At 54.9% G+C, this 13462-nt stretch overlaps 1 protein-coding gene across 1 annotated transcript in view; it reads left to right on the top strand.

Moving 5' to 3' along the window:
* Positions 1-9391: 9391 nt before the first annotated feature.
* ABHD17A (abhydrolase domain containing 17A, depalmitoylase) overlaps positions 9392-13462 on the top strand; it is a 101445-nt gene continuing 97374 nt past the window's right edge. The window contains exon 1 of the mRNA XM_086947168.1: positions 9392-11348. Coding sequence (XP_086803294.1) covers positions 11020-11348 — 329 coding nt within the window. The 5' untranslated portion in view covers positions 9392-11019. The remainder of the gene's footprint in view (positions 11349-13462) is intronic.

The following is a 13462-nucleotide window of genomic DNA, read 5'->3' as shown; positions in this document are numbered from 1 at the left end:
TTTAGGTCCTGCTGTGTTACTTCTCAAATTTATTTTTTCTTTGTACCTGCAGTCCTAATTATTCAAATGGTTTTCATCTGTATATGACACTTTTTACCACTTGATTTGCTTTGATAAAGTCTATTTTTATAAATACACCTTTGTGCTTGTTGTTTATATGTTGTTTATGTGCTAATACCTTGTTTAAGTCATTTTCAAAAATTTCTGTCTCTGTTGTGTGATGTATTAACTACATATAGGGATCATTAATCTTTCCCTTCAAATTAATCTAAAATCACTAAACTCTATTCAAATGAATTCCCTTGAAGGCACTCATACCCCTTTATTTAATTACCCAAGCCCTCAAGAGTATTTTGGGTCGCTCACTTCTTTCTGATCACTGCTATCTGTGTCAGTCTCAGGCCAGGGAAAACCTTGGTAAGCCTACTGACCCAGGGTTCTTATTGTGCTTTCGCAGCTGCTTCCCAGCCTCCAGTGACTGGCATCTTCAGGTTCCCAGTGCATTGTACTCCTTCTTCTGCTCCCTCTCTGTACTTGATGGCAACTCAATGCCTCTGGGATAACTGCCCATAGAAAAGGCCATGTCCCCTCACATGGTTTCAGTACAGGGGTCTCAGAGGAGACCCTGTCTCCTCACAGAGCTTCAGCGGCTTCAAAGAAATGACCGTTCATAGGCAGGGTCTGACGGGCCTGGAGGGCATTCAGGCATTGCCCGATAGGCTGATCTGACAGGACAGTGTGCTCCATGTTTTTTTGGCTATTTGTGGGCCTCTTTTATGGTCTGTTGGACCAGTTTTTACTATTTGTTTGCCTGATAGCAAAATAAGTATTGCCTCCAACAAGATCAAATCCATAGAGTCTTCTATATCTTGCAAAACATGTGTATAGCGTGTTTTTTTTAAAGTTCAAAATTGTTCCACTTTGCAAACATTGGCCATTTTTTTAACCTATATGATTAACTAAGGGGGCCACTTTTATTTTGATGCCAGGGCCTATTTTCTGTCCCAGTCCTACCCTCTATGGTGCACTGGAGTCACCTCCTAGGAGTCCCAGTCTGCATAGGGCTCCAGTTCAGGGGATAAAAAGAGTTTATGTCCCCTCCCCTGAATCCAATCCAGTGGCATCCTAGGAGATCATCTTCGCTCTTTGAGCCCCAGTGCAGTGTAATCGTAACTTGGTAGCAGCTCTTAGCCTCTCGGATAACTGGCCTCAGGGAGGCCTTACCCCTCACACAGCTTCATTGCACTGGGACCAGAAGACACCCTCAGTGCTTAGTTTGTAAAATATTAAGTCCAGATGCTCACATTTTTTAGGAAGCCACACCCACTTACTCTATTGGCTCTACCCACATTCTCAACTGGCAGTGCTGAAAGCCAGATGTAATACCCGATCTGAATTTGAGCAATGAAGACTTCCTCAAGTCAGGTTTTGATAGGAGGTTCCACCCGCCCCTAAGAATTTTGAAAAAAATTGAAGCAAAAGTGATTTAAAGGACAATTTTGCAATAACATGGCTAAAATGACTAATGCAACTTCTACAACATAACACAGTGGTTAGGGTTGACTTTACTAAGAATGTATTTCATCCCAAACTAACCCTTTTTAGTATAATTAGGATAGTCAAAGACAGGGAAAAAATATAACTTTCTAACCTGTACCATGCTGTTTACATCTAGAGGTTTGATGGCAGTTCATAAATCACTGTGCAAGATCATGATTGTAACTTATGAACTGCACAGTAGCAAAAGGATCTCTGTGACAAAAGCAGCTCCCACTGAGCTATGCACATGAAATACCATTCTGTGCTCTGCATAGTAAACATTCTTTGCAGCAGGCATATTAACCCTCTGTGCTACCTTAGACGAGTCCAAACTACCCCTAGACAAAACTCAGATCTCTCTCCTGCAGGTACATTAATCGAGTTTTCTTGGTACATTTATTGTTGACTGAAAACTGTTGGATATACAACAAACTCTGCAGTGATCTTAAAACTGCTGCACTGCTACAAAATTCCCCCAACCCTTCCAGCCTCCCAGTAGGGCCTGTCCGGCCTTTATGTAGATCATGTATTAAGGACTGATGGAAGTCTGTGCTAAAGGCAGGCGGCACAGTCTTTGTATTAAGGACAAGTAACTCACTCTGTGTAGCAAAGACTAGTCTGACACCAGTCAGTGTTAGGGAAAAGCAGCCCAATGTATGCAGTAAGGACAGCTGACACCGTCTCTGCATATGAGGACGGTGGTGGCCTCTGTATTAAGGGCAGGTGGCACATGTCCCTTTACTAGGGCTCTTCTTATAACCCTCACTGTCCCAAGGTGTCACAAGCCATCGTCCTCTGTAACCACAAGGTCCTCGGACCCTTCGCTCGTCCGCAGACCCGGACTTCTCTAATAACATTCACCCCACCCCCGACGATGCAGCCCCAGAGACCCTGTTACTTTAATTTACCCCTTTACAGCCGGCTTCTGTGTCCACCATACCAACTGCAGCCATGGCCCATTAAGCTTTCAATGTTCACAGGCACTTTGGAAACGTAATATGAGTGATGCATAGCCATATTCATTGACACTCAGATATTGTTTACTTACCTCTTGTATCTCACAGAAATCTTCTGGCCCCTCATGACACATTAATCGACCAGTGTGAAAACTGCCCTGTAGAGTACTGACCCCACTGTGAGCTCAGCATGAAGAACTACTTTTGCATAAAAACAAGCGCTTGAATGAACTGAGAGGTTGCACTTTTTCCGGGCATGTACCTAAACTGTTAAACAAGATATACTTGCTTCAGTAGCGTATGTTACAAAATGAAATTATAACTTACTGCCTTTTTAAAATTTTAAATATATGCCTGCATGTTGCTTCACAACATTGACTGAAGCCAGGCAACATGGATTTACCCTTTACCGTGCAATATCGTCTCTTCACCAGGGAGACTGTTATCGTGTGTTGACCCGGCCCTAAGAAATATGTGTCCATGCTAAGCAATGGAAACTACCGGCACAAATTAAGCATGGACGCCCTGTCCCCTCACACAGCTTCAGTGCAGTAGCCCCAAAGGACACCCTGTCCCCTACCACAACATAAATGCACTGGGAGCAGAGGACATCCTGTCCCCTAACACAGTTTCAATACACTGGGCCCAGAGGACACCATGACCCCTCACACAGGTTCAGTTCACTAGGCCCAGAGGACACCATGTCCCTTCACGCAGCTGTAGTGCAGTGGCCCAGAGGACACTGTGTCCCCTCACACAGCTCAGTACACTGGGACCAGAGGACACCCTGTCCCCTCACACAGCTTCAGTGCACTGGGACCAGAGGAGACCCTGTCCCATCACACAGCTTCAGTGCAGTGGCCTCAGAAGAAACCCTGCCCCTCACACAGGTTCAGTTCACTAGGCCCAGAGGACACCATGTCCCTTCACAGCTTGAGTGCAGTGGCCCCAGAGGACCCCCTGTTCCTCCCACCGCTTCAGTGCACTGGCACCATAGGAGAGACCCTGTCCCCTCCCACAGCTTCAGTGCACTGGGACCACAGGAGTGACCCTGTCTCCTCCCACAGCTTTAGTGCAGGGATTTCAGACGAATCCTTGTCCCCTCGCAAGGCTCTGGTTCACCAGGTTCAGGAAGGAGCCTGTGTCCCCTCTCGTGACTCTAGTGTAGTGTCACCCGAGCAGCCCATTCCCTCTCATGTGTGCAGTGCAGTTTCCTAATTATCGTTGTCTCCTCTCCAAGAGCTGCAGTGTAGTGTGCCCCTCTGAGTCACTGTCCCCTCTCAGGGCTGCAGTGCAATGCCCCCTCGGAGTCACTGTTCCCTCCCAGGGCTGCAGTTCTACCCTCTGAGTCACTGTTCCCTCTCAGGGCTGCAGTGCTCCTCTCTGAGTCACTGTCCCCTCTCAGGGCTTCGGTGATCCCCTCAGAGTCACTGTTCCCTCTCAGGGCTGCAGTGCTCCTCTCTGAGTCACTGTCCCCTCTCAGGGCTTCGGTGCTCCCCTCAGAGTCACTGTCCCCTCTCAGGGATGCAGTGCAGTGTCTCCTCGGAGTCACTGTCAGGGCAGCAGTGTACTGCCCCCTCGGAGTCACTGTCCCCTCTTAGTACAGTATACCCCCAGAGTCACTGTCCCACTGTCAGGGCAGTGCCTCCTTGGAGTCACTGTCCACTCTCAGGGCTGCAGTGCAGTGCCCCCTAAGGAGTCACTGTCCCCTCTCAGGGCTGCAGTGCACTGCAGTACCCCCCTCAGAGTCACTGTCCCCTCAGGGCTGCAGTACAGTGCTGCCCTCGGAGTCACTGTCCCCTCTCAGGGCTGCAGTGCAGTGCCCCCTCGGAGTCACTGTCCCCTTTCAGGGCTGCAGTGCAGTGTCCCCTCGGAGTCACTGTCCCCTCTCAGGACTGCAGTGCAGTGCCCCTCTGAGTGACTGTCCCCTTTCAGGGCTGCGGTGCAGAATCCCCTCGGAGTCACTGTCCCCTCTCAGGGCTGCAGTGCAGTGTGCCCTCGGAGTCACTGTCCTCTCTCAGGGCTGTGGTGCAGTGCAGTGCCCCCCTTGGAGTCACTGTCCCCTCTCAGGGCTGCAGTGCAGTGTCCCCTCGGAGTCACTGTCCCCTCTCAGGGCTGCAGTGTCGTGCCCCCTCTGAGTCACTGTCCTCTCTCAGGGCTGCAGTGCAGTTTCTCCTTGGAGTCACTGTCCCCTCTCAGGGCTGCAGTGCAGTGTCCCCTCGGAGTCACTGTCCCCTCTCAGGGCTGTGGTGCAGTGCAGTGCCCCCCTCAGATTCACTGTCCCCTCTCAGGGCTGCAGTGCAGTGTCCCCCTCGGAGTTACTGTCCCCTCGCAGGGCTGCAGTGCAGTGCCCCCTTTGGAGTCACTGTCCCCTCTCTGGGGTGCAGTGCAGTGCCCCTTCAGAGTCACTGTCCTCTCTCAGGGCTGTGGTGCAGTGTCCCCTCTGAGTCACTGTCTCCTTTCAGAGCTGTAGTGCAGTGACCCCTCGAAGTCATTGTCTCCTCTCAGGGCTGCGGTGCAGTGTCCTCTCTGAGTCACTGTCCCCTCTCAGGGCTGCGGTGCAGTGTCCCCTCGGAGTAACTGTCCCCTTTCAGAGCTGCAATGCAGTATCCCCTCGGAGTCACTGTCCCATCTCAGGGCTGCAGTGCAGTGCAGTGGCCCCTTTGGAGTCACTGTCCCCTCTCAGGGCAGCGGTGCAGTGCAGTGTTCCCTTCGGAGTCACTGTCCCCTCTCAGGGCTGCAGTGCAGTGCCCCCTGGGAGTCACTGTCCCCTCTCGGGGCTTCGGTGCAGTGTCCCCTTGGAGTTACTCTCCCCTCTCAGGGCTGCAGTGCAGTGTCCCCTCTGAGTCACTGTCCCATCTCAGGGCTGCAGTGCAGTGCAGTGCCCCCTTCGGAGTCACTGTCCCCTCTCAGGGCAGCGGTGCAGGGCAGTGCCCTCCTCAGAGTCACTGTCCCCTATCAGGGCTGTGGTGCAGTGTCCCCTCGGAGTCACTGTCCCCTCTCAGGGCTGCAGTGCAGTGTACCCTCTGAGGCACTGTCCCCTCTCAGGGCTGCGGTGTAGTGTCCCCTCTGAGTTACTGTCCTCTCTCAGGGTTGTGGTGCAGTGCAGTGCCCCCTTTGGAGTCACTGTCCCCTCTCAGGGCTGCAGTGCAGTGCCCCCCTCGGAGTCACTGTCCCATCTCAGGGCTGCAGTGCAGTGCAGTGCCCCCTTCGGAGTCACTGTCCCCTCTCAGGGCAGCGGTGCAGGGCAGTGCCCTCCTCAGAGTCACTGTCCCCTATCAGGGCTGTGGTGCAGTGTCCCCTCGGAGTCACTGTCCCCTCTCAGGGCTGCAGTGCAGTGTACCCTCTGAGGCACTGTCCCCTCTCAGGGCTGCGGTGTAGTGTCCCCTCTGAGTTACTGTCCTCTCTCAGGGTTGTGGTGCAGTGCAGTGCCCCCTTTGGAGTCACTGTCCCCTCTCAGAGCTGCAGTGTTGTGCCCCCTCAGAGTCACTGTCCCCTCTCAGGGCTGCAGTGCAGTGCCCCCCTTGGAGTCACTGTCCCCTCTCAGGGCTGCAGTGTTGTGCCCCCTCTGAGTCACTGTCCTCTCTCAGGGCTGTGGTGCAGTGTCCCCTTGGAGTCACTGTCCCCTCTCAGGGCTGCAGTGCAGTGTCCCCTCAGAGTCACTGTCCCCTCTCAGGGCTGTGGTGCAGTACAGTTCCCCCCTCAGATTCACTGTCCCCTCTCAGGGCTGCAGTGCAGTGCCCCCCTCGGAGTCACTGTCCCCTCGCAGGGCTGCAGTGCAGTGCCCCCTTTGGAGTCACTGTCCCATCTCAGGGGTGCAGTGCAGTGCCCCCTCAGAGTCACTGTCCTCTCTCAGGGCTGTGGTGCAGTTTCCCCTCTGAGTCACTGTCCCCTTTCAGAGCTGTAGTGCAGTGACCCCTCGAAGTCATTGTCTCCTCTCAGGGCTGCGGGGCAGTGTCCACTCGGAGTCACTGTCCCCTCTCAGGGCTGCGGTGCAGTGTCCCCTCGGAGTAACTGTCCCCTTTCAGAGCTGCAGTGCAGTATCCCCTCGGAGTCACTGTCCCCTCTCAGGGCTGCAGTGCAGTGCAGTGGCCCCTTTGGAGTCACTGTACCCTCTCAGGGCAGCGGTGCAGTGCAGTGTTCCCTTCGGAGTCACTGTCCCCTCTCAGGGCCGCAGTGCAGTGCCCCCTGGGAATCACTGTCCCCTCTCAGGGCTGCGGTGCAGTGTCCCCTCGGAGTTACTCTCCCCTCTCAGGGCTGCAGTGCAGTGTCCCCTCTGAGTCACTGTCCCCTCTCAGGGCTGCGGTGCAGTGTCCCCTCTGAGTCACTGTCCCCTCTCAGGGCTGCAGTGCCCCCCTCGGAGTCACTGTCCCATCTCAGGGCTGCAGTGCAGTGCAGTGCCCCCTTTGGAGTCACTGTCCCCTCTCAGGGCAGCGGTGCAGGGCAGTGCCCTCCTCGGAGTCACTGTCCCCTATCAGGGCTGTGGTGCAGTGTCCCCTCTGAGTCACTGTCCCCTCTCAGGGCTTCAGTGCAGTGCCCCTCTGAGGCACTGTCCCCTCTCAGGGCTGCGGTGTAGTGTCCCCTCTGAGTCACTGTCACCTCTCAGGGCTGCAGTGCAGTGTGCCCTCAGAGTCACTGTCCTCTCTCAGGGTTGTGGTGCAGTGCGGTGCCCCCCTTGGAGTCACTGTCCCCTCTCAGGGCTGCAGTGTCGTGCCCCCTCAGAGTCACTGTCTTCTCTCAGGGCTGCAGTGCAGTGTCCCCTTGGAGTCATTGTCCCCTCTGAGGGCTGTGGTACAGTGTCCCCTCTGAGTCACTGTCCCCTTTTTAGTGTGGCTCACTGGTTAGAGGCGGCAGACCCGAGAGCAGAGGACGGCCCGGGACCAGGGTTCGATTCCCGGCGCGGCAGGTTTCTGGACCAGGGTCAGCGGACTCGATAATTCTCTCGCCTCGGTGCCCACTCTGATCAGCGATCACACTCGGCAACTCTGGGCATTAGCTTGCCTCATCTTCACTAACGGCCCCACCAGACCGCCGGGGATGCCTGGTCTCACCCTGGAGATACCCATTAAGGGACCATCTCTCAGGGAAGCCAGGAAGGGTTTCGCAGCGGTCGAAGCGCCTTGGGACCCTACGGGTAAGTAGTGCGCTATATAAATGCCAATACATTTCAGAGCTGCAGTGCAGTGTCCCCTCGGAGTCACTGTCCTCTCTCAGGGCTGTGGTGCAGTGTCCCCTCGGAGTCACTGTCCCCTTTCAGAGCTGCAGTGCAGTGCCTCCTCGGAGTCACTGTCCCCTCTCAGCACTGCGGTGCAGTGTCCCCTCGGAGTCACTGTCCCCTTTCAGGGCTGCAGTGCAGTGTCCCTCGGAGTCACTGTCCCTTCTCAGGGCTGCAGTGCAGTGTCCCTCGGAGTCAATGTCCCCTCTCAGGGCTGCGGTGCAGTGCAGTGTCCCCTTGGAGTCACTGTCCCCTCTCGTGCTGCGGTGCAGTGTCCCCTCTCAGGGCTGCGGGGCAGTGCAGTGTCCCCAGGGAGTCACTGTCCCCTCTCATGGCTCAGTGCAGTGTCCCCTCTGAGTCACTGTCCCCTCTCAGGGCTGCGGGGCAGTGCAGTGTCCCCTGGGAGTCACTGTCCCCTCTCATGGCTGCAGTGCAGTGTCCCCTGGGAGTCACTGTCCCCTCTCATGGCTGCAGTGCAGTGCAGTGTCCCCTCTGAGTCACTGTTCCCTCTCAGGGCTGCAGTGCAGTGTCCCCTCTGAGTCACTGTCCCCTCTCAGGGCTGCGGGGCAGTGCAGTGTCCCCTGGGAGTCACTGTCCCCTCTCATGGCTGCAGTGCAGTGTCCCCTGGGAGTCACTGTCCCCTCTCATGGCTGCAGTGCAGTGCAGTGTCCCCTCTGAGTCACTGTCCCCTTTCAGGGCTGCGGTGCAGTGCAGTGTCCCCTCTGAGTCACTGTTCCCTCTCAGGGCTGCAGTGCAGTGCAGTGTCGCCTCTGAGTCACTGTTCCCTCTCAGGGCTGCAGTGTCCCTTGGGGTCACTGTCCCCTCTCAGGGCTGCGATGCAGTGCAGTGTCCCCTCTGAGTCACTGTCCCCTCTTAATGCCGTATCCCCCCAAAGTCACTGTCCCACTGTCAGGGCAGCAGTGTATTGTCCCCTGGGAGTCACTGTCCCCTCTCAGGGCTGCATTGCTGTGTCCCCTCGGAGTCCCTGTCCCCTCTCAGGGCTGCAGGGCAGTGCAGTGTCCCCTGGGAGTCACTCTCCCCTCTCATGGCTGCAGTGCAGTGTCCCCTCTGAGTCACTGTCCCCTCTCAGGGCTGCGGGGCAGTGCAGTGTCCCCTCTGAGTCACTGTCCCCTCTCAGGGCTGTGGTGCAGTGTAGTGTCCCCTCTGAGTCACTGTCCCCTCTCAGGACTGCGGTGTAGTGCAGTGTCCCCTATTAGTCACTGTTCCCTCTCAGGGCTGCGGTGCGGTGCAGTGCAGTGTCCCCTCGGAGTCACTGTTCCCTCTCAGGGCTGCAGTGCTGTGTCCCCTCTGAGTCACTGTCCCCTCTCAGGGCTGCGGTGCAGTGCAGTGTCCCCTCTGAGTCACTGTTCCCTCTCAGGGCTGCGGTGCAGTGCAGTGTCCCTTTGGAGTCACTGTCCCCTCTTAGTGCCGTATATCCCCGAAGTCACTGTCTCACTGTCAGGGCAGCAGTGTATTGTCCCCTCGGAGTCACTGTCCCCTCTCAGGGCTGCGGTGCAGTATCCCCTCGGAGTCACTGTCCCCTCTTAGTGCAGTATACCCCCGAAGTCACTGTCCCACTGTCAGGGCAGCAGTGTATTGTCCCCTCGGAGTCACTGTCCCCTCTCATTGCTCCCGGACAGTGCCTTCTTCTTGTTATCAGGCCTCAGAGCCCGAGGACTCCCTGCTCGCTCCCCGGGGTATTCCCAGTGCTTCCTGGCTCCCCTTCCTTCCTCCCCGGTCCATCCTTCCTCCTCTTCCTCCTCCTCCTGCAGCCGGCTGCAGAGGGGGGGCGGCCCTGGGATGCGTGGAGGGAGGGGTCCCGGCAGAGGGGGCGGCGGCCCGGTGGAGAGGGAGGGATGTGGCCGTGCGAGGGAGCAGGAGCTCCTGGGAGGGAGCGTCATTTCCAGGCCGGGCTCTGCGGTCACATCCGGCGCTCGGAGGCTCCAGGAGAGGAGGGAGTGCGGGGCCGACACACAGCCAGGGCCGGACAGACAGACAGAGAGACGGGCTGCCCCGGAGCCGCTGCCCCGCATCGCATCGCTCCCGCCGCGCTCTGCCCCTGCCCTGGGCTCCGGGCTGGACCCGGGCTCGCTGCCTCTGCTCGGGCTGTGCTTCAGTCTGTCTGTCCCGGGATCCCGGGACTCCGCTCAGGGCCATCTGTCGGGATCCGGAGCCGGTCCCGGTGCTTGGTCCCCGCTCCCTCTGGTTTCGCCCCGCCGCTGTGCTATCCATTCTCTCTGCTCCACATCCCTATCCCTTCATTGGTTCGGTGACCTCTGGCTTTAATTTTGTTTTGTCCTGGTCCATCTGCTTCCAATTTCTGACTCTCGGTTCTGATCTGTCTCTTTCCCCGTCTGGCCTTATCTGGGTCATTTTTATTTCCCGGCCCATCTGATTCGGTTCTTCCCAGCTCTGTTTTCTATTTTGGCCCCGTCTCCTTTCGTTACCTCCTGTGTTTCCTGCTCCTGACATCTCCTGTTCCTTGTCCTTGCCTGTTACCGTCACCGCCTCAAAGTCTCTACCTCTGCCTCCTTCAGGGATTTTAATGGGATATTAACTGCACTTGGCAAAAGGGTGAAGGTGTCTCTGTGCAGGCCGGTTCACTCTTACCTCGAATACGCCATTTTTGTGTGTGCTGCATTTTGACAGCCCCTCTTGAGACCTGCTTGCCCCCCTATATTCGTTTAAGTGAACCACCAAAGCCACACTGGCACCAGCAGACCAGGTATTTTAAGATTCTGCCCTCGCAATCTGCTAGTATCCACCCCAGGAGCAAGCAAGCTTTACCTTTATGAAGCGAGATAACTTCATTTTTTGTGTTTACATTTCAAGGTATCGGTCAAACAGGTTAATTTCAAGAGGCTGCAGTTTAGGGACCGATCGCATTCATTTAAATTAACTTAAGGCATTTGTGTCCTCTACACCTATTTTAAACTTCTGAAGCAGAACTTGGATTTTTTCTCTTAGAGTCCAAATGTTTCTTCTCGAGTTCTGATTTCTTTGCAGAAAGGAATATAAAAGCCTTTTTGCTTTTGTGTTTGAGTCTAAATCTGATTGTCTGGGCATCTAAAGTGTGATACATTTTCATCCACCCTAATGACCGCTTTTGATTAGCTGACCTGAAGCAAAGATGGCAGTTTTAAATTTTGCAAACCTTCCAGTTAAATGGAGAAGTTTGGTGTCTCCTTGTTGAAGAAAAGAAACCTCCAAATTTGATTTTTTTTCAGTTATTTTCTTAGTTTTGCACTTGTCACCCTTTTTTCAACTGCAGTTTATTTGATTGCCTTTTGTTAAATCCTAAAACTCGCCATGAATGGGCTGTCGCTCAACGAGTGGTGCTGTATCTTCTGCTGCCCACCATGCCCTGGTAGCGTGGCCGCCAAGCTGGCCTTCCTGCCTCCGGCGGCCACCTACTCCATCGTCCCTGAGCCAGAGCCTGCGGGGGCACCGACCAGTGTCAGCACAGGCTCCTTACGAGGTGGGAGTGGGGTCATGGCCCGCTGGAAGCTGCACCTGACGGACCGGGCGGACTTCCAGTACACGCAGAGGGAGCTGGACACCATGGAAGTCTTCATGACCAAGAGCAGCCGAGGGAACCGCATTGGCTGCATGTACATTCGCTGTGTCCCTGGGGCCAGGTAAGGACAGCGCCTGACCTGAATGTTGTACCCCTACATTGTATTTCAGTTTGATTGGCCTCCGTTACATTTTGTTGACTTAACGCCTTCCAGGCATATCCCAGGGTGGATGGATGGACATTAGGGAGGCATACCATGTATGCTAAAAACACCTTGGGAGACTTTACAAGATGAAAGAAACTTCAGTGTCTTGGAAAATTAGTTATGGGTGATCAGGAGTGCCATTCTTAGGAGCGGGATAAGGTTAAGGAACCTGCAGTTGTCAACTTTTAGCTCTAATAACCCATAACATATTCCTTCATAGGGCATGGTCTGCCGCCATTATTATTCGCCGCCATCCCTTCTGTTCAGTAGCAGACTCCTGCCTGAAGTCAATGTTGCCAACCCTGCAATTCTGTGCCCGAGACCCCTTCCCGCACTTGGTGCACCTCTGCCCTGGAGACTCATGGTCCATTCCAGCACTATGGACTCCACAGCCTGGTTGAGCACTCGTGTTTTGATTGGCAGCGACCTCTGCCATTTAAGCTCCATGTCCACAGTGAAAGCCTTGCTTAACGCATATACCACAGGTTGTCAACCACCAAGTTATGCATTAGTTGCAGCCACTGCCATGCCCATCGTAATACCTCCTATCGCTTTAACCCCTTCCATGACCCCACTATATACCCCATCACGCCCATATAATACCACTTTCAACCCTCTTGCCACACCCATTCCAAGCCACGTCCCTCTCTATTCCCATGCCAATGTGTTTCAGTATCTGTGAAGTCACTGAATTCCATCCCACCCAAATATTAACACCTGAGCAATCCTCCTCCCACTCCACCAGAATTGAGCTTCTCTGCATTCCTTATCCGCATTCTGCCCACTTTGCCTGCGCCCCATTCCACCCCGTTGGTGCACCCCTATTAATATATATGAATTAAAGCTGTCGTAGCATCTTTCTCGTTTTTTCCGCCATGCCACCCCATTTAAGGACCCACTGACACTGTATCTCTAGGCCGCCTTGATGTGAATGCTGCATGCTCCACTCATATCTGTCCTGACCTACCTTTCCAGGTGCTCTTGACCTGGTGTTGACAACTGTCTCCTCCCATGACCTCTTGTTTAGTGTGACCTGCCCAGATCTGTCACAGTCAAACCAGTTTGATTAGCAGGGCAGGAACACACCTGCCCTTCTACTCTGGGTGAAATGTTGTTTCCTGGTTAGTTCTATGGAGTTCAGTCTCACCAGGTTTGTGCCGGCTGATGTGGCAATCCGGCTCAGGGATCAAGTCCTTTTTGTGGCTGAAACCAGTGATCGACTTAGAATTACACCAACTACATCACCAGTGATTGACTTAGAATTACACCAACAACATCACCTCAAGCTTTTTATATCAGGATTGTGGTTTGCCGTTTATAAATATCTATGGTAACCTTAAGTTGCTCCCACTTCAAATCTTTGACACATCACTAGTAAGTTGATAGCGACAACTGATCCCTAAGAGACTGCATATTCGTGCTACAAGTGTCACTGTGACACTCTTGGCAGAAATGGCAATTGGCTGAAAATGCAAGCACTACCTGTTACCTTGCACAAGTTAGCTTCGGGCTGCACTGTGGCAGACTAGACACAAGTGTAGCCTGTGGCTGCGCCCTGGCAGCCCTGACACGGATGCGGCCCCTGGCAGCCCTGACACGGATGTGGCCTCTGGCTGCGCCCTGGCAGCCCTGACACGGATGTGGCCTCTGGCTGCGCCCTGGCAGCCCTGACACGGATGTGGCCTCTGGCTGCGCCCTGGCAGCCCTGACACGGATGCGGCCTCTGGCTGCACGCTGGCAGCCCTGAAGCTGATGCGGCCTCTGGCTGCGCCCTGGCAGCCCTGACACAGATGCAGCCTCTGGCTGCGCCCTGGCGGCCCTGAGGCTGATGCAGCCTCTGGTTGCACGCTGGCAGCCCTGAGGCTGATGCAGCCTCTGGCTGCACGCTGGCAGCCCTGAGGCTGATGCAGCCTCTGGCTGCACGCTGGCGGCCCTGAGGCTGATGCAGCCTCTGGCTGCACGCTGGCAGCCCTGAGGCTGATGCAGCCTCTGGCTGCACGCTGGCAGCCCTGAGGCTGATGCAGCCTCTG

Source organism: Lissotriton vulgaris, chromosome 12 (genome assembly GCF_964263255.1).
Source record: "Lissotriton vulgaris chromosome 12, aLisVul1.2, whole genome shotgun sequence".
Lineage (NCBI taxonomy): Eukaryota > Metazoa > Chordata > Amphibia > Caudata > Salamandridae > Lissotriton > Lissotriton vulgaris.
Note: the sequence above shows the minus strand (reverse complement) of the source record. Positions and strands in the feature narration are given on the sequence as shown.